Source organism: Homalodisca vitripennis, chromosome 6 (assembly GCF_021130785.1).
Source record: "Homalodisca vitripennis isolate AUS2020 chromosome 6, UT_GWSS_2.1, whole genome shotgun sequence".
Taxonomy (NCBI): Eukaryota; Metazoa; Arthropoda; class Insecta; order Hemiptera; family Cicadellidae; genus Homalodisca; species Homalodisca vitripennis.
Window position 1 is genome coordinate 135,514,993 of NC_060212.1, and position 22,799 is coordinate 135,537,791.

General features: G+C 31.1%; 1 protein-coding gene across 4 annotated transcripts in view; it reads left to right on the top strand.

The window, feature by feature from the left end:
- LOC124364947 (sodium/hydrogen exchanger 9B2) overlaps positions 1–22,799 on the top strand; it is an 87,561-nt gene that overhangs the window by 21,482 nt on the left and 43,280 nt on the right. For 3 of the 4 annotated variants that reach the window (XM_046820792.1, XM_046820794.1, XM_046820795.1), the window contains exon 2: positions 404–451. In XM_046820792.1, coding sequence (XP_046676748.1) covers positions 404–451 — 48 coding nt within the window. Of the gene's footprint in view, positions 1–403; positions 452–17,703; positions 17,860–22,799 lie in introns of those variants that run through there. The other variant, XM_046820793.1, reaches the window with a different exon arrangement.

Consider the following 22,799-nt stretch of genomic DNA (forward strand, 5'->3'; position numbering starts at 1 on the left):
GATATTTTAAAGGTCTCACTCTCTCTCACCGCCCATTTAGAATAGGGGTAAGAAGGAAGAGACAGATAGTTTTGAAAAATCGAGTGTAGTAAAAGGTGAGATCAGTTATTACAATTGCATAGTCTCATATTATCCTTTCTTTGAGAAAATACTTAAAATACTAAATACTTTTGAACTCAAAAAAGGTATTACAGATCTTGTACGCTTTACAATAATATAAGTTGTCCAAATAAGAGATATTTCTCATTATTGATTTTAAAAGTATTAATATTTATTACCTGAATAATTACAACAAAAATTGAGTGAGAATATTTAGTGAAGAAATGAGCTTTAAATAAACACATATACAGTAATAATACATATGTTATAATTTGTGTTACGAGAAGTAATATTTTATTTTCAGGTTTCGGGCAAAGCTTTTCGGTGAAGATCGAGAGGATACAATGCATGGGTAAGTAAAAACATGTCAATTGTGTACTAATTTTATGTATGTATTTAAAATATACACTCATAAATGTAGTAAAGTGTTAAATTTAGTTGGTATATACAAGTTTATATGGTCGTTGACTTAAATTTGCTTGTTGAAAAGTTAAAAATAAATTAAGCAAGTAAAAATTAATATAGTAAAACAAATTTTATTATTATGTTCACTACGTGTAATTATACATAAAGAGTTTAAAGTCCTAAAATATATTGCGAATAATTTATTTTCTTCTGTAAACATTTTTACATGAAATATAGTAGGTAACCTTAAAATTAGAGGGACCTAAATCCATGGTTACACGTGAAAACAGGTATAAATAATATGAGACATACATTAATATAGCTGGGGATATTTATATTCATTACCTTCAAATACAATATAGTTACGCTGTTTTAATGGGATTTAATCAAAAGGTACCAAACATGAGTTTTATAAAGCGATAATTAAAATAAAACAGTCAAATTGCACAAATTCTGGGTAGAGAGGGATGGCCTGAGAATTAAACTGCATGTTTAAGGAAACCTCTTTTTCCACAATATCGTTCTTTTTATTTTAAAATAATTAGTTCAGAGCCGCCAATATAATCAAGATTATCGGCAAAGTTCGCCTAACTTCAAACAATGTCTTAATTTAACGGCTTGTTTCATCGTGTTATTCTTTAATCAAATTACAAAATACGTTTCTATATCCACTTAAAATAATGAAAATTAGTTATATCTTGTCAAAATGACGAGGAGCCTATTTCGATTTCATATATGAACACAATTCATTTGTTCTTGGAGTCCATAGATAAATTATTCTTATTAAGTAAATCGACCACCAGCAACGCTAATTATGGTGTAGGTCAAAATTGGACAATATGAAACTGTTTAAAATATTATAACATAATTTTTTACTCTGGTCATAATTTTTTTTAGACTCACACTTAAGTAAACCATGAAACGTAAATAAATGTCATATTTTCTTGAAAAAACCAGTTAAATAACCATAAAATGGTGACTCAATTTATCTAGTTATCTGTCAGTAATACAACGATTAATAATTTGTATGTGTCTGATGGTCAATATTAAGTGAATTAGGCTATAGAAAATTCAAAGAAACTTTTTTCGTGTCATATGTTTAACATTTTAGGCACTCCCCCTTTTTGACCAGTAAATAGTGTGGCTAACGATTGTTTTCTTAAAAAACTCCTGTATCGAATTCAAGAAATACACGTTGGTGCTTTTATATTACAATTTGGCATTTGCTCCGTTAGACTACAACAGACGTAATGCGTAACGTATTACCAACTCGACAAACTCGTAATGGTAAACGGTTACACGGTACCTGATGCCTCACGTGTCATACATAATATACAGCTAATTACACACCTCAACTCCTTATACACAGCACGAGTAACATGTATTACTAGGTAAATTTCACACAAAGTAATTTTTAATAGGAATTCCAATGATAGAGAATTTCTTTTGAGAAACCAAACTCAAAATGCTTCATCAATTTCTAATTACTATTACCATAGTTATTACGAATGGCACATCCAAAATATATTTAGCCTGGATTAAAACGTTTTAACATTTCGTAAGGTTCCGAAACCTTGAAGAACAAGTGTACTCGATTAAAATAGGAGCATTGTTGATGTATCCAAGCTCATGTTCGTGGAAAAGCGATATAGTGTATATCAGCACATTGATTTACGATAAAAGAAAACGCTTTATCGGTGTCTAAATATCCGGAACCTTAAAGAACACGTGGGAGCGATGAAAATAGGTGGATTGCTGGTGTATCCAAGCTAAGGTTCATGGAAACCGATAGAGTGAATATCAGCACATAGATTTGCGATAAACAACGCTTTATTGGTGACTAAAGATTTGAAGAACAAGTGTGAGTTGTGAAAATAGGAGTATCGCTGTTGTATTCAAGCTTAGGTTCATGGAAACCGATATAGTGTATATAATGCACATTGATTTGTGATAAAAAACGCTTTATTGGTGACTAAAGATTTGAAGAACAAGTGTGAGTGATGAAAATAAGAGCATCGCTGATGTATTCAAGCTTAGGTTCATCTAAAAGCGATATATCGCATATAGGCCTATGCACATTGATTTACGATAAACAACGCTTTATTGGTGACTAAAGATTTGAAGAACAAGTGTGAGTGATGAAAATAGGAGCATCGTTGATGTATTCAAGCTTAGGTTCATGGAAAAACGATATAGCGTATATAGGCCTATGCATATTGATTTACGATAAAGAACGTTTTATTGGTGACTAAAGATTTGAAGAACAAGTGTGAGTTGTGAAAATAGGAGTATAGTTGTTGTATTCAAGCTTAGGTTCATCGAAAAGCGATATAGCGTATATAGGCCTATGCACATTGATTTACGATAAAGAACGTTTTATTGGTGACTAAAGATTTGAAGAACAAGTGTGAGTTGTGAAAATAGGAGTATAGTTGTTGTATTCAAGCTTAGGTTCATGAAAAAGCGATATAGCGTATATAGGCACATTGATTTGCGATAAAGAACGCTTAAGAGGTGATTAATGATCCGGAACGTAAAAGAATAAGTGTGAGCGACGACAACAGGAGAATCGCTGGTGTATCCAAGCTCAGGTTCATGGAAAAGCGATAGAGTGAATATCAGCACATCGATTTACGATAAAGAACGCTTTAGGGGTGATTAATGATCCGGCACCTTGAAGAACAAGCGTGAGCGACGAAAACAGAGAGCGTGGGAAGTGTTTTTCTAGTTTACAGTGCTGCAATTTGTTTTTATTTATTTACCTCTTAGTTGTAAGTTTTGCACCACTCAAATACCTTATTTGGGGTTCACTGAATGTTTTAAAAAGTTGTACAACTTTTTCATCGCGATGATTTCATTAGTTATATTTTAAATACTACAAGAATACTGCTATAAACTCCCAGATTCTTTGTATTTTTATAGTCACAGCCTACTTTATGGAATAATTGGTTTTTTATTAAAAAAACTGTGTAATATAGATTTACTTATATTATTACTATAATTTATATAATTTTTTTATTGAACATCGCTTTTAAATATAACAGTTTTTTTTTTACTTTTTACTCTTATTAATTGTTATATTTTTAAATAATCCTATATGTATCAAATATTTGTATTTTTTTAAATCGTTCTTTGCTAACATGGTACACGCTACAATGTTACAGCATCTGTGTTACCGTCAACATTTTTTTCAGTAGTAATATCGCATTTTTAAACATTTAAGAAATACATTAACCTAGCAATGCTAATGTTGTGTTACTCTTATATGTGGAACCATTACTTCTGGTTTTAATGAACAATGGAAGTTAAATTGAAATAATCTAAATAGTTTCAAGAAACCAAATATTAATAATTACATAGAAGGAGCATAAGTATTTTATATATCAAAAATATATTTGAATATATTTATTATCAAAATAAATTAAATATAAAAAATAAGTTGTATACTAAGTGAATAATTGGCAACATCAATGTTATTAATTACATAACCACAGCTTCTCTACTCATAAAAACAGTCTTAAAGAATTCTTGAGTTAGAAGTGTACAGTTATAAAAAGTAATAAAGACAAATAAATTGAATTAACTCACTTATCTTTGTTACATTAACTGCACCATTAGTATGAAGTTCATCAATATCATAAAAAATATAATCTATTTACACCACACTTACAATTTCCGTTTATTTGTTTCAGTACAAAGGTATCGTTTTGTTTTCATTTTTGCTCATTGCTATACAAATAAGAATTAGTTTTTTTCCCATTTCCAGGAACAATTTAATATGATCTGAACATTTCTTTAAATAGAATTAAGAGTGAAATAACAATTAATTGCTATATTTTGCATACAGCTAATAATAAATGATTTCGTACACTATATAGTATAGAGTTGTCCACATCGTAGTAAAAATGAATTTTGTTACAATAAGCAGTGTAATGATTTTTGTAAAATTGTTAAAATTTGTTAAAAACTATAAACACCTTTCCCAATCCATTTTATACATAAAATATGAAGTAATGGTAAACGGTGGTACACAAGGTACTAGTATGTCGAATGCTTTAGAATATATATTCCATTAGCTGTTTCTTGTGGGACTTTGGGTGGCTAATAATCCACCCATTGCTGGTTTTTGGCACCTAATGTAGAAAAACCAGTCACGATGATCCATATAAGCAAACTTAAAGCATAATTAAAAATTACCTTCAAGCTAAAATATTAAGCTCATCAGTAGTAAAAGTATATTGTAATCATTCAAAGTACTTATACATTTTAACTAATCATAGTACTATCGAAGAACTGTCTTTACGGTTCAAATGTCGCTATACCATTGTAATAACCTAATAACTTCTCAGCGAATAAATCATTGACGACTATGATGATGGTCTGAGAGAGATGGCGCAGGTTAAAATCCTATATGTGCCCATAGCTCTTTCTATCAGTACCGTCAACCTTTTACTGTATCGACTCTCCCCCTTATTTTGTTGTATTAGATCCCTGTACAGGTCAGTGGCCCATAATGACAGGCAGAAAAAGATTAAAAAGTATCGCTCTTTATCTAATATCGACGGATCTGTAAACATAACGTAAGAGTTCTAGCACATAAGTACAAACATACGTATTGATTTCCCTGACAAATCATTACATGAAAACCATTAGACTTCTTGCTTGAACCAACCGTAACCTCTTCACCACCTTTCAAATATCTAAGACCCTTCTATCAAGAGTTATCGCCCATGAGGGCAAACGGGCAAACAGACGGGCAGTTCTTTTAAAGTTTAACAATAAAATCAATAAGGTCTTTCATGGATCCAGAAACTTATGTACCAAGTTTCAAGCAATTAAAACCTTCCTATCCAGAGTTATCGCACATGTAGACAAACAGGCAGGCAGACGGCAGTTATTTTAACTTTTAACAATAAAGTCAATAAGGTCTTTTACGGATATAGAAACTTAAGTACCAAGTTTCAAGCACTTAAAACCTTCCTATCCAGAGTTAAAGCACAGAAGGGTGACGAATAGACACAAACGGAATGTCCCTTAACGTTTTCCCCCAAAATCCATAGGGTTCTTTCTTAGACTATAATGGGGCTATTTTTCAAATATCTAGGACTCAAGGTTTATCGTACATATGAACAGCTGGACGGACGACAAAAATTCAGAAGCCCTTTTTAGATCAACAATCAATAAAACAGCAGCCTATACTCGGGTAGTTATTATTATGTATTCTATGTTAAAAGCATCGAATGTTTACATATTTTTTAGGACATTTAGATTAAAACTTAACGTTATAAAGTGTTTTACATAATTACAAAACAAACCCATTATTCCTAATCAAATTTGACCTCGAAAGTACATTTAATACTTTAAAGTATGTTTAATACAACATTTGATAGGGATTCTCTTTACCTATATATAGCATGCAATATCAAAAGTGCATAATTAACTCGTTTCCTTGTTAAAAACGTCAGTTTGTCATATCAACCAAAATAATTGGTCATAATTATAAGAATTTCTTAACGTTTAATCGTTTTACCAGGAAGTCAACCTGAAAACGGAAAAACATTAACTTTATAAATAGCTAAAAAATATAACCTCATTCCAAAACAGCTCAAGTAAGATATAATTAATTCTTTCTTTTTTTAAATGGATGGTACTGCCTAAAATTTAGGAATTTATCCTTAAACATTTCAACAGTATGAATTCTGAAATTTGTTTACCATTTTCAAAATTATATATTCCAATTTAAGCTAAAAGAGATTGGGCACTATAAAGTTTACTGTCTTAAAATGGATCCAGATTAAATCTTTGGCATAAGCAGAAAGGCCAAAAATTTAGTATTTATACCACCGATTTTTTGCCTTGTAGTCATTTATCTTATCATGAAATCTTTACCACAGCTTTAATACTTTGTAGTATAACGTTCATAGCTAATAAAAACGTTTATACAACTTTTTAATTTGCCTCTATTATTATACTTATTAGCTTCGGAGTTTGTGAGGAATAAAACATGTACCTCGGTGATTCAAAATGGCGTTTGTACCGAAATTACTAATACGAATTTCACACCACGTACAATAAAGTCAAAAGTGTTAAGTGAGATTTATTGTGTTCTAAACATACGAAAATGACGCATCATATTACTCTAGAATTGAAAGACAAATAAGTGAGTAAATTCTTTTAGCACCTCACAATAAGTTTTTAAATTTAAATTTTGTGTTTAGATACTTTTTCATAACATTTTCCCATTTTAGGGTTTGCAATTCATTTAAGGTAACCACAATTTACCCTAAAATGGACTATATGCACTATGACAATTTCGTTTGCAATAGGTCTAGGAAACACCCATATTGTCGGTCAACGCGTTTCAATTCGCTCTACATAAACTTGGTTGGAGAACATTTCATAGCTGCCATTTCAAAGCCTCACTTTGTACATGAGGACGCGAGAGAAGGCAAACTATTTCATTCAAACAGACCTTTGTGTAGGTTCTCTCAATCAGCATCAAACACCTATGAAAATCAGAATTGTGTAAAAGTTCATAAAATTGTGTACAATCATACCTACTAAATGAACATGAACGTTTCAAAAAAGGTCCTTGTGAGATTTATTTGGGTTGGTAATCAAATAATAGAAGTGTTTACAAATATTTAAAATGTTCATTCCCTTTGTGTATACTTAGATAATATAAAGTCTACAATATCTAATTGGCTAAACGATAGTCAAACTTGTCACTGAAAGGGCTGAGAAAATCTATATATATATATATATATATATATATATATATATATATATATATATATATATATATATATATATATAATATTTTTCCATTGGTCTTATAAGTCTTAATGATAGGAACGAGGACATAGCAGAATAAATACGTTTCTTAAAAACATTAGTACAGTCATATGGCATTATAACTTGTGACATAGTAGCCGAATGAAGTTAGCTATAGACGAAATGTTAGAGTGTTATTTTCAATCTGAGGAAATTGATAAGTACCCATGATAAGTACACAATATTTTATAAAACAAGGCAGGACTACGATACATCATAATCATACTAATTAATAAATAAATCTTGTTCTTAAAATACTGGATTATAATACTTTAAATATCACTAACATTATCACTAACAATTACCAGCATACCGTAACGTAAGAGATACGCAGAAAATGCGAGTAACGGCATGATGAGTAAAGCTAAACGTCAACTACTATTAAACAATTGAATATTCCCGAGATGAGCGAGATGAACGCTTATGAAGGTTGAAATTGATAAAGGAGAGATGACAACAAAAATAATGAACGACGTGACAGGATTCTCTCGTCTTCCGCTGACAGAACCCATCACTGTCGACTGGCAGCGAGACGGGGAACATCAATTTCCCCAGGAATTTCAGTTGGAGTTTCCTTCGCTCTATATTGTTACCAGTTCATATTAATTGTATTAAATAAGTCGCTGCATTTTGTTGACATTAGGAAAGATTTTACTGTGGAAAGATCCCATTAACAGTGTACTTGTAAATTACAATTGATTTGAAGCTGCTTTTTTATAAAATTTTAGCCCACTCGGCGATGGATTAAATCTAATTTGCAGTACGTAAAGTATTATCGTACAGCCCCTTTCCTACTATTTACTGTTACTTTACTTTAATAAAAAATACTTTACAAACATAGCTCTGAAGAAACATTCAGTTCACGTTGGAATTGAAAATGTAAGCAAACTAAGTTATCTGGGCCTCACTCCTAAAAAAGTAATGGAAGCTTATATTATATCATATATGCTGATGGGACCTCACCGTTTCACCCCGATTCAGATTAGATTATTCAGTACTCCTCTTATACTATCTATTAATTATAAAAAGGATGGTAACATAATTCAACAAATAGTATTACCCACGGAATATCCAAGTTTTATAACTGATAAACTCATAAATAGAAATATAAACTTTAAATCAATCCTTGTTAACTATCAGTACGGTTCGTTTGAGTACGAAGATATGTTACATCGCTACTTAATATGAGAACTCAACAAACAGGTTTACTTTATCTTACAAAGGTTTTACCAATTCTATTATTTAAATTTTGCCGGTTATTAATTAATCCCGACTGTTTATAAGTACAATTCTACTTGCATGTGTATACTATTATATGAAAACTTAACGGTGTTTGTATATTTGTGCGTTATTCAATCACATAGAAGTTACTTGAACGATTGTACTGAAACTTTACATTAATATTCATAGGATCTCTGGTTAATTTATAAGCATATTCCATTTTCTTTCATTTCTTCAGGCTACATCTCACTAGTATATAAAGTTGCTACAAATCCCATGAAAAATGCATTACAGTAAATATCCTGTTGAATATATTTTCTCGAGTTTCGAATCACCATATCCGAATAATAAGTAGCCTAAAACCCTATACATTAAAGATTGAACAATGTTTATAATGTGTTGTTTTTAAATCAATCAATAGTCCTAACAAATAAGGTCTGGACTTATCCCCCCATCGCTTTAAAGTACTTTAATTGATCTAATTCCTTAGATATTAGAAGGTCTTTTGATTATTTATTCAAACTTTATTCTGTAGCCACTTAACAATGCAATTTTGTAAAATTGTATTAGAGAATCCTTGCAGTAGCTTTTGAATACAGTCCCTAAGTTCCTAAATATATTTATTTGGATACACCCAAGTAAGGACCTATAAATTGATGAATTTATAAAATTCTTGATACCATTTTTCTATACGAAAATCACGTGCACTGTATCGTAAAAAGGTAAATAGATCCCCGAGTGAAGTATTCATTGTATAGCCGGCTGTTTAATCAGCTGGTATGAATAAGTCACGTGACCCGGCTTGGCGTGGCGGAAGTGAGAGATGAAACACCTGGCAGTGCCAATATCCTGTTTAATATTCCATAGAGCAATGAGTGGGAGTGGGGGGAGAAGGCTCAATGCTAGGAGCTGTTATCATTTGCATTCCTCTCAATCTCGACACATCCCACTATAATTCCCGGTGTCTGGCCCCCGCTGACTCCTACAGAGAAATGCTACTCCTAGCTAGCTTAGGACTCGAGGTACGCTCAGCAGTAATGATCACTTGCAACTGTATTGTCATCATTAATATGTAGCAGAGGAAAACTGAATAAAGCAAATCATATTATAGTCTAAAAGCCGAAATCCCATTTTCACTGATTAAGTATACGACATGGTTTGTCTTTAAATCGATAGAGGAATGTTTTCTCAAAAACATCTATTGTCAGCTGCACTAATTATGGTAAAAGTCAAAATTAAAAATGCAATTTAAAAAATCCAGTGCAACAAAAACTTTAGTTAAAAATTATAAACTGTTTTGCATCTTTTGAATTTTTTTATCAAAATTTATTTAATTATATTTTACACATTATTCATAAAAATGACTATTCTTTTGACCCAATTCCCCAATTTTCCTTTTTAATTTGCTCCGAAGTCGGAAACAGAGCTGCGATATGGTTTCATAGTAAATGTATTCACAATAATGAGTGCAGTACATAACTACTCATTTTGAACTCAAGCAATGCCAATTACGAGAATAATAGAATAAGGAGTTCATAAAGAGTATTAAATATCATTTTGTTTGTATAAAATACGTCAGGGTTATAACTGCAGTCAAAGACAGGAGTTAACTAGATATCACGTCACAAACACAAATCCAATTTATTTACTGAGAGCATAACTTACTGTCTAAATTAATAAGAATTGTTTTATTATTTCCCCTCATACGATTCGCGAACCACATTTTTTCATTGTTATTATATTTTTGACCGACAACTCTATAGCTATCAAATGAATCTTTTGTCTGTGTTCCCTTAAATACCAAAGAGTTTAAACGAATTAAATCAGTTTATACTTACGCTTATGGATTTTCCCCATTGCTTCGCAAAACATTTTCACTACAATTTCTACGTTTTTCAATTATATTCATTAAATATTTGTTTGTATCCATGTATTATAAAAGAAAATAGAGGATTCGCTATGTAAAGAATTTGATATTTTCTTACATAGTAACTATACCATTTATAGGATTGTCTTGGTACTCTTTTGTTTGTGTACGGTTTAATCATATGGTTATATACTCTTGGAAGTTCTAAAAAGATAAAATTATTATTGATTTTATAATATATTAACATTATTTTAAATTAAGTACTTCAGGATGGATACAAACCATTGAACAATGCTTATAATTTAGTATCTATAAGATCGTCATAATTATTTACACGAAAGTACATTGCCTGATAATTTGTATTGCAAGTTTTAAACAAATTTTCAATAGCAGCAAAGTATACATTCTATAACTTCATGACCGGAGACGCGAGAAGAGTACGGTAGCTTTTGGCTAGATGGATGTATATGCTGTGAGTGTTGATACACATGTGTGGGTATGTGCCGAGTATATAGAGTGTGTGGACACAGCAATCTGATAGCTCTCTCTCTCTCTCTCTCTCTCTCTCTCTCTCTCTCTCTCTCCTCTCTCTCTCTCTCTCTCTCTCTCTCTCTCTCTCTCTCTCTCTCTCTCTCTCTCTCTCTCTCTCTCTCTCTCTCTCTCTCTCTCTCTCTCTCTCTCTCTCTCTCGTGCATCAACGTGCAACATGGCATGAGAGCATTAGCTCTCGCTTTTATCATTGTGAATATCACATGAGTAATAAGGTGTATGCTAAGAGTACATATAGAATATAGACATGCCAATCGGATAGATCTATATCAACTACCTGTATCATGGTACTAAATGCATTAACTCTCGGGTATATGTTCAGTGTGTATGACGTCAATGTTGATGCTCGTGTGCGAGAATGTACTCATACAGAATGTTCAAACGTCATGGCTAATCATTAGCGAAGCATAATATTTCGAAGAAAATCTACACAAGAATGGAACAAGCTATATATTTAAAAATATAGTATATGGTTTGTAATCATTCAATAGAATTATTAATGAATTCGTAAGTCTATCTTCGTTTATCTATCATGAAGTCTGTATTCCACAGATTATATCTAGAGCAAAATGTGCTTCAGACCTTTGTGAAGCTTTTTTTACGTACTCAAGATTAAGTTTGACTGTGGTGGACATTTGTTAGCGAAGGTTATCACTCAGATGATTACGAGTATACTTTGTTTGAAGGTGATTTTTGACGATGGAAGGATTGTGAAGGAAACAGGATTTTTCCGGACATTTGCCATCGTTCAGGGAAACAAGAAACAGTAACACTACGTTTCGAGATCTGCAATCTGATCTCTTCTTCAGGTAAAGAACTAACAAATCTTACCAAAGCGTTGTGGCACGCCTAAGTATTTTAACCTAATTTGGTTATTTTAACCTAGTTTGTAATTATGTATTAGGTTAGTTCTTTACCTGAAGAAGAGATCAGATTGCAGATCTCGAAACGTAGTATTACTGTTTCTTGTTTTACTGAACGATGGCAAATGTCCGGAAAAATCCTATTTCCTTCACGAGTATACTCTTATGTAGAACGATTTGAGCTACAGACTTGGAGTTTTATAGATTAAACCTAATTTTGTACATGGTCAATATTGAATTTTATGGTCCTAAATGTCCCTTGCTTTATTGGCTAAATGCCAGCGAAACCTGACTCATTGCAGGATATCTTGAGAACCTAATGAACTTTTGATTGGAACTTTTATATCATCATTCACTTCTACATAAGCGTTCATTAGTATAAGGGAAGCCTATTACTTACTTACTTACTTAAAGGAAAAGAGCCACAAAACGTATAAAATTGAGCCACAGGCTTTTAAAAATTAGGTTTAACTTAAATTCCACTTAGGCGAAAGGGAGTTCGTTCAACGGGAATTCCCCTAAGTGTTAGGGAAGGTTATAATCAAGGGGACGTTTAAGACCGAATTTTCAATGTATGTTTTACTGAATAGGCAAAATAGAATAAAATAATCCTGCATGCACCTACATGATATTTTATTGAACACTAAGAAGTATTTCACTCAGGGGGATACGAAGTTATTTATTGCCGTGCAGTGTGGATGAGACTTTTTTCTGATTTATTTTATTTTAAGATTGAAATTACTTTAGTGGTTGTCCGATATCTACTAAGGATTTCTTTTAGGATAGTTCGGTTACTTCTGGTAACTGTTAGTAATTTTTGAGTGTAAATAAGTCATAGTAGCTTTTCTGTCAATACTAGATCCCAACCAGGATGTAGTTTAGATTTCGTTAATATCGTTGTAGGTAGTATACAATGCTTATCCTTGCGTTGTAAAAGTCCAGCTGGAGCTGGAATGTATAATGTAGTTCAGTAGTCTACACCTAACTAAGATCTGCTACTGAAAGGGTTGATGTAAATATGTTTATAGGTAAAATACATAACATATTAATTATTTATATTAATTTTTATTCAAAACCATTATTCTTTTAATTTGTGCAAAATACATACCATAAATAATTTTCAAACATATTATACTAAACATTTGTATATCTATAAACACACGAAAACACATATGCAACATATTACAATACTAATAACACTAAATAAATAAAAACTAAATAACAAATCTAAGTAGGTACTAAATCAAGTAAAACAAAATCAGAATACTTGGTGGGTACATAAGATTAATCAACCTAATAAACAAAACATAAGGGTACTGAGCATGTTAGGATATAAAATCAAATATTTCAAAGTTCAAATACTAATGGAAAACAGTTCTCCAAGGCAAAAGCCTGTTTGGATATACTTTAATTTACTTAAAAAAGAGATCTTAATAGAGGAAACAACAAATATTTACTAGTTAATATTACTCTAACCTTTAGCTCCTATTACAAAATATTACAAATTTTACTATCAATATACTGTAAAATATTGTAAGCCCTTTAAAAAATACCTGTAGTTTTGACGAATATTTCACTCTGAATTTATAATTTAGTTTTAAAACTAGAGGATTGTAAAAACAACCGTGCCAGAAGCCATGAGTTCAAACATTCACAATAACATTTAAACAAGACTGAACTGAAATAACACTTCTATATAATACTAAACAATGTTTATTCTTTGTCTTGTGCGGTAAACAGCCATAGTATAAATGTTTATTAAAGTAATGAACTTATTTTGAATTTCAAATGACAATTTAATATTTAATCCTGAGCTCTAAGAAATTTTACTTTTTTGTGTAAAATTTATTGCCTATCTATGCCTGATACATTAGGTCACAATATGTGTAAATGATAATCCTGGAGTGAGTTTGTTCCAACGGTATAAACCGGTGTAAGAACAAGCGATTTTATATGTTTGTAGGAAGTATCCTACGGTTACGGATCCGAAGCCGTAAAATGTTTATCTCCTGAAAGAGCGAGAGAGCGTTTCCTTCCTGAGGAGCACTTATGATGGCGTGTTTGATAAAATCGTGTAATAAACCGTTTAATCTGGCTCCTTCATAGGCTGCTTTGGCTGATACCATAATTGGATATTGACAGGAAAGTGTCATAAAATTGGTGGTTCCGTTTTATGATCCTTTTAAAGATATGCATCGTAAACGTGTATACCCACTATGTGGCATAGTATTAAGTGTCGTATTACAAATGAAAGGTTCAACTAAAATCCAAGAAATAATTTACAAAATTTAATTTTAAAGTTTGTAAATATCCAACAATAAACAATAAAACATCAAGGTTAGACATTTTTCATTTTTTTATTAAAATACACACCAGAGCTATTCCGTCTTCAAATTTTTTCCAAAACAGACACGAGCTATATAAATATCCTTATGGATATAATGTATATAATAGTTTCTAATATAACGTATTATTTCCTATATATGTCCTCAATAAATTACCATTCTTAATTTCAATATTATATTTGGGATATTTTTTAATAATGTGTAACATTATTTAAATTTGTGTACAAGTTTTAAAATGTTTTGTAAATATGTAGTATTATGGGCTTACGTATAATATACCAATATTTAATTAAAAACTTTCCTAAGGGGGGAATTGAAACTAACAGCGTGTAAAAGTCTATGTTAGAATTCAGTAATTTCCTAATTGGTATTAACGTCATCTATTTACTTGTATTGATCTCTCATTTGGCATCCTGGCATAAATCAAATTGATGCACAATTATTTATATAAAAATAACAATCTTTTAACATAACATATTTGAAGTTTAAAAATGATAATGTTCTCTCCTCTTTCATTTTACAGTAATGAGTCATAAACCCCATAAACATATTTGAATAGACACAAATATAAAATTTCATTATTGTCATATATCTTGATCATTTTTAGTATTAGGGGTGAAATTTAAAATATGATTATAAGTTTGAGTTATTAGTTTATTTCATACTAGCCGTTACCCACGGCTTCGCACGCAAATCTTAAGAACCGAAGTCCTTATATTACTTAGTAAAAGCAATTATGCGCGATTGGCTGCGGGTAACAGCTAGTTCGTCAATAAATTCGTAGTATTTTATAACGAAAACTCTTGATTTTAAATAAATTACCAAATACCCAGATACCCACGGCTTCGCACACGATTTCCTTCAGAAAAATTGGAACATAGGAGGCATATTTCTTTTGAACATCGTTATTACCATTCTGAGATAAATTATAGTCACTGAAAGATGCTCCAAGCTCATGATCTATTTAAGATTTAAATGTTAAAACAGTCTCAATATGCACCTGTGAAATAACTGGAATTTTTCTCCAATATTCTATGATTTTTGTATACAATTGAACTATATTAGACCATCGTGGACAGGAGTCAAAAAGTTACAATTATATACAATGTAATAAATGATAGCGCTCAATGTAATTTTGAAACGAAAAATAGGCATATTTTAGGTACATATTATTACAGTCTAATGATTATGAGCTTCAGATGTTAAGCGAAATTGCGTATGGTTTTTATTTTAGGCTTTGCGCGTGTATCACTTCTGGATCAAATTAGTTATATCTCCGATGCCATGATTGAGCTTGCTTTGTTGTCTCGATCGAGAGAATATGTACACACGGAGTTTCGAGAACCATACTTCTGTCAAAAAAACAACTAAGGTTGGTTTTATAACATTCTTTATATTTGTAACCAAAGTAAGATAGTAATTTTGATATCTTCATTGCTCTTCTAATCAAGCATGGTTTATATTGGATAAATATTGCAGTTAAAGGTGGATTTTTACGTCAAATTTGAATTGTATTATCTGGATAGTAAAGTCTATGTTTAACAGTGATTGCAGAAACAGAAAATTTGCTGTTTCTCTTAAGCTTACTCTATGCTTTCAAACTATAAGTGTAAAGAAATTTAAAATAATAATTAAATTATAAAAACATATTTCTTTTGTCGCATTATATATGTTTACAAAGAACAGCTGATTAAATTTGAAAAGGCTCTTTCACTTAATAAACATACGTTTGCTGCAATGCATTTCTTACGGGCATTTCTGTACCTTTTAGAGACCAGTGGGGCGGAATCCTGAATCGGGAACGGGGATAAAAAGTATCCTATGTCCTTCTCCCAGTTCTTAGCTACCTCCTTACCAATTTTCAGCCAAAACGGTTCAGCCGTTCTTGAGTTATAAATAGTGTAACTAACACGACTTTCTTTTATATATTATATAGACATGCAAAATTCATTTTACCATTTTTATCCTACATTTGGCCAAATCTTAGTATAGTTTACATCATTACTGCATTTCTAAACCGTTAAATATTTCAATGGCAAAACCCACTTTAAATTTATTATTGCTCGTATAAACTTAATAGGACACTTACACTAAAGTGGATGTCAAAGGTTACCAGTTGCATGCTTCCGCCTTGCCCTCGGTGTTAACTAAACAATTATAAAACTAAGTTCATAATTACAAGCTCCGTTTGTTCCATTTAGTTTCAAAATCTACCCGGTGGTTAATTATTTTTCTGGCTAGTTGTCCGTAATATTCTGAATACATTACATAATGATAAGAAAATTCATATTAATCAGAAACAAAAAATGGGACTTAGAACTCAAAAAAGTATTCATAAAAATATATCTTCTAAAAATTTAAATACAACGGGATTATAGAGGAAAAATAATTAAAAACAGAGGGAAACCAAAATTGAACCACAAGCGTATTTAATTTCTAAATGATATACTTAGTTAATTATATCCTTTCTTGGAAAAATATAAATTAAAAAATAATCATGTAATTATAGATAGTACAGCATGTTTTAACTTTTAGGATTTAGAGCTATCAATGATGACAATATTTACTTGGAAGAACATAAAAGTTTAGTTCGAAATCAAAAAAATGGTGGAATTGGGCATATGGAACTAAAAATATCTCGACGTGAATTTCAAAAAATCTAATTATTTAGAAGCGTTTAATTGTAGGTTCATAATACATACACAAATGTATAATGGACGGTTAATATTTGTGTTGAACTTTCTTTTGTCATTGATATCATTTTTGAATAGTCGCAGAACACAATTAACAGTATTCTGTAAAGTGACTGTGGTTATATTTACTGTCTAAGTAGCTATTATTTCTTCGAATTAAAAAACTAAACAAGTTATAAGTAATTTCATGTCACAATCATTTCACCATAATTTATGTTTATGGTGAAGTTTTTTAACCCAGTGACTTTAAGAAGGCATTTTCTAGTAGCTAAAAGTCTTTGCTTGATATGCTAATATGAGCAAGATCTCGATATGATTCATATATGTTTAATATGTTTCCCTACAATTGTGATATAAAAGAAGACTTGTGTCTGTGAAATGAAATGAAATATGCCTTTATTCAAGAGGCGGAGTTAGGGCTATTTAGCCCTCTCTACCACTCAACCTCACTCTACCTCTCTGTGTTATCTAGGTGGCGTTAAAAATGATTATTAAGAAAGGGAATTATTAAATGACTAAGGAATGAACCAATAAAATTACAGTAGTACAGTAAGTAGTTAGATTTCTAAGTATAAGAGCTCTTGCATGAACACACATAATTACCCCTTAATGTCTCATACAGGTAAATCAGCATGTCTAGAGAGAATGCCGCTTACTATTTTTTACTTATGACCTCCTAGAAATGCCTTATCTAGAAAGTGATAACACTGAGTAACTCATTTGTTTTAAAGGATAGAATACCACGATAAGTAAACACAGTTTCATCACTAACGGCTGGTCTATGACAGCGGTTGTCCGTATCCCTGATAACTTGCCGTCTACCGACGATAATAATTGTGGTTAGGAAGCGCTAGTAGGCTACTGTGAACGGTCAGTAGTGAGGTCATCCACTTATTGTCCCATAGCTCTGGCAGTAGTTACAGTAGGCCTGACAGTATTCACACTCTTCTTCTCGAGATGCTCCCAGAAATCGTGATAACAAGGTATGTTATACTAGCATTAATTAACATATTCTTATAATTCTGTTTTGATTTGTTTATTTTGGATTATCAACTTATGGTCGTGCTTATTGGACACGGCATGAACTTGTAGAGCAATTTTTGTAGATGTTTCCAAATGAACTAAATTAATTTATAACAATATTTACTAAAATTGTATGCAATATTTATATTGCAGTTGAATGTTAGACTATTTATGCACCTGAGGAAGAGTTCAGCAAGCAGATCGTGAAACGTACTGTTACTGATTTCTTGTGTCTTAAAACAATGGAAAATATCCGAATAAATCAAATTACCTTCCCAATATTTATTATTTTGTTTATTTGAATGCAACACCTCGAGTGTTTATGTTAAACAACACTAACTATGACGTAACAGTTTTTAAAATTCAGTTTAAGATAAAATTTAACCTTTTTATGTTATTTAACACAGTAACTTATCCAATATAGTTAAAATTAAAAACTATTTATATTCCATGATATTTTAAAATATTAATAGGCGAATTTGTACTAAAAGCACTGATCAAACAAACCACTGTAAGCCACCTGTAGAAGTTGTCGGCTAATTTTTATTATTAAAAAACAGTACTAATGTTTAGATCCACCATACAGTTTTTTTTCAGATTTCAATCGTTGTAATTATAACATCCTATTTTTTTTTTTTAAAGTTGAGACACAATTGTTTTTTTCCACTGCTCCTGCTACAGCCATTTTGGTTTGGAGAATATATAAATCAGAACCAAGAAATGAGATAGGATCACGTACTAGTACAAGTAATGATATCTAAGAATATAAAACTACCATTAAGTGGCATACATGATTTAGTACACACAAGTTCTGAGTGGCCAGAGAGTTCCATCCCACCTCCTTAATTTTTCTAATGAGTGTTCACAGGATTGGGTTATAGACAAATATTTCGTAACTGGACTATATGGCCTAGGTAGTAGTAAGTAATATAGTTTTATCAATAATCCCGTCCAGTGGTACCTCACTTTGATCGTTTTGATGAAAGTACAAACAAAATTAGAGGTTTCTAAATTGACTTCATCCCTTCCAATTAAACTATTATTCAGCATGTAAACTAACTGTATGCAGAATGTACTGATTGGTTGTGCACAAATTTATTTTCTTAGTGTCCTTGGGTTTCCTTGTAAAGTTCTTCTATTTCAAATATTTTTTAATGATCAACTCATTTTAACTTTTTGGGTTTTCCCCTACACTCATTTTGGAGAAGTAGCAAGAAGCATCCACTGTAAGTAAAATCCATGAGGAAAATCTGTTAAGGTACCTACCTATTACAAACGATTGATGTAGAAATAGAGTACAGTGGCAGAAATCGGAACTTCAGATTAAGTAATATGTACTGGAATATACTGCCTCAGACCGCAAAACTGCCGTTGTGCTGTCATTGATCCCATCTGTCATTTTAACTATTAGCCTGCATATAGCAATAACATGTCATATAATACCATTGAGCGAATAGTAAAATTGTATTCTAAGCTTACATTCAACCTTTCATTTTCAACCAGGATTAAATTGTTAACCGTGGAACCGCGCCCGGGATGTTACACGATTCTTTACTTTCTTTTTTGCGATGAAGCTATGTACCCAGGGAAGACGGCATCAACAAGGCAAATTCTACTGTGAAATATAATCGATTCAAACCATAAACGCTTTTTCTTGAGCTAAGCCGAAATTAAAAGCTAGTGGAAAATATGTTTCGATTTTAACACCCTAACAATAAAAACTAAAATAATCTAAAACACGTCATCTTCTGAATGAAATTTATGATAGGCGTCCATTATATTACATCATAAGCGCTTTTAATAAGGTTACAGAAGTAATAGTCCTTCACTCAAGTCTAAAATATCTCAAGTTTTACTGCAATTATTGGAGCTATTGTATAAACTTTTTTGAAATTTTGCGTATTTCACTGGTATTTATTACACACGTTTCATTTTGACTTGAGGAATAAAAGACATTGGCTTTTAAATTTAAAGTCTAAGTATTCTAAAAGGATCAGAATATTAGAATATATTCCAGTGACCATTATTTATGTTCAAGAGTGTTTACTATATATTTTATATAGGACTTACCAATAATGTAGCTACGTGTTATTCAATAGGAAATCGCGTAAAAATTCGGAAGTAACTGCTAATCAACAATAAAAATTCTAAGCTAATAAACATTTCGCTACGAATTAAGTCCTCAATAGTGTTAATCGTATAAGTAGTACAATATATATTACCTCGTGGAACTACAAAGCATTGGAATCAAACTTTATTAATTTTATTGTAGTTTTGATATGTGATGTTCACAATAATGAGTACTGTAATGACATTTGACTATGAGAAAACACCCTCAAAATACAGCACTTATATATTCTAGCTTATTTATTTGTAATTAATGACCGATATGTTGTCTTAAAGGGTACAAAATTGAGATTAGCAAGAATATAACCCCGCAAAATATACATGCCGCTGTTCATATATGTACGTATAAGTAATTTTAGTCATAATCATATATAGGACAAAAAAAGAAATTTAAATGAAACGAAGATCCCAGTTTCACCTTATTTATTTATTTTCAGATTATTTCTGTCCATTTGATATTTTTTTACTTCACATTCAAATTATGGAAATTCAATTTAGTATTTGTTTACTGTTTTGGTAATGTGCATTTTAATAGCTTTACATAAATGCAAAGTTTTAAATTGTTTGTACTAACAGGTTTTGAGATGTTATTTTTAAAATGAAACATTTTATTACTACTGTCTTATGAAGGTTTACCAACCTCTCACAAAAACCCCTATATAAAAGATATAATATAATCGTTGATTTCAATACAGGAACAGAATAAGAGGCGTAAAGTGTAACTGGTCAATACGTGGTAGCTGGAACCGAGTAGATTGTTAAACACGATACAGTAGGCTCCAATACCCCTCTTTTGAGATTGAATTAATATTTTCATTCCTTTACATCCTTCCTGTAGATTTAGTTTAACCAGTGTAACCATGAAATTGATTAAGTGTGTTTCCCATTTACTGAAGTGAATAAGAATTAAATTTCTGTTCCACATTTTGTTTGCTTAACAAGTTTATTGATTTATTATAAAAATCTAAAACACCGGTTGGATTGTAAAATCACGTATAGAAGAATTGAAAACGCACTGCCTTTATAAACGCTCAGAACTTTGTAAACTTATATACATGTACATTCTACCAGCTTCTTCTTATTGAAATGAAATACTTAATTTATGAACAAACACTCCAATAATTATAAAATTCATTTTTTTTAGGAACATAGACAGTTCCTAGACATTTTTAAACACGCAGATCCCTTTATAACAGTGTAAAAGCAAAGATATGCCTTAAATATTTTTCAACGCAAAGATACTCTGTAGAATTCGTTAACATTGATGCAGTCCCTCGAGATTTGTAATAACACATACGCCCCTTAGAACATATACATTTTTGTGTAATAGATAATGCAATGGAATTTATTTTTCATTCTCGCTTATCAACTTCCTAAATAAATGTTCACTACATAATACATGTTTTTGAACAATAAGAATGAACATACAAGTACATAATATACTGTAGAACGTTACCTGGCTTAAATATCTAATAACTAGTGGCCTTAACATCCAATAAAAGTATTTTGTTAATACTCACAAAAATAAGGCATACAAATTTTACATCTCTCCTATCACTTACAAAGTCGGACGTTTTAGTAGATTATTTATTTAGGAACGTGCCTACCTAAAATATAACTGGGTATTGTACAGCTTATATATAAAGAACATTTTGATTGCTTTATATGCACGTATATGTAAAACCAGGGTAATGATAGAAACAGTCGCTTTCAGTAGAAATATGTGTATGACACTGATTCAAACAAAGATTCCATGTGGTTGGTACGCGTGCAGGTGTGCGGGTGCCACAGGCAAACGAATGGAAAAAATTAGATTGATTTTATGAAACTCCTTTGGCTATAAATATAAATTATATAATGTACATTATTTATATATATGTATATATTTATATATATATATATATATATATATATATATATATATATATATATATATATATATATATATATATATACGTTAAATTGTATAAACGGCAATAGCCTTATTTAATTTTAATAAACATTGAATCACAATAAGTACTTGCTCCGTATATATACGTAGATGTGTGTGTGTGTGTGTGTGTTTGTGTGTGTTTGTGTGTGTGTGTGTGTGTGTGTGTGTGTGTGTGTGTGTGTGTGTGTGTGTGTGTGTGTGTGTGTGTGTGTGTGTGTGTGTGTGTGTGTGTGTGTGTGTGTGTGTGTGTACACATTTTATGTCCTCTAGTCAGAATTTTAGCAGTAACATAACCAACAAAACGTATCCAATTAAAGAAACTATTGATTGTAATTCAAGTAATATAACATATCAGCTAAATTGTATTTTTGTAATAAACAATATATTGGCCAAACCTCTAACCCTCTTCGTATCAGAATGACAAGTCACCCTTACAGTATTGTTCATGGAGATGACAAGCCCCTCGCTGTACATTCCAGGGTACATAGTTCCTTTAGATTCGAACATTCGTTAATTTCTAAAATTAGGTAGTTTTACTCTTTGGGTATTTGTGATAAAACATCAGATGTGAGGTATTTTCCACTGTTTATTGTTCTATTTTACTTCTTCTTTCTTGTTTATATTTAGTTAATTTAATAATTTAATTTTATAAATATTTATACACTATTTATTGTTACATCTGAAGAAGTACGTTAAAGACGTACGAAAATTCATAAAGAGTTTACCAATATTTGATTTTGATTTTTGCAAGAGAATATATAATGATATAATATATCAACTTCCTGTCATGTATATACGTATGTAGCTATAACATTCTTTAACTAAATGGTGACTCGGAAA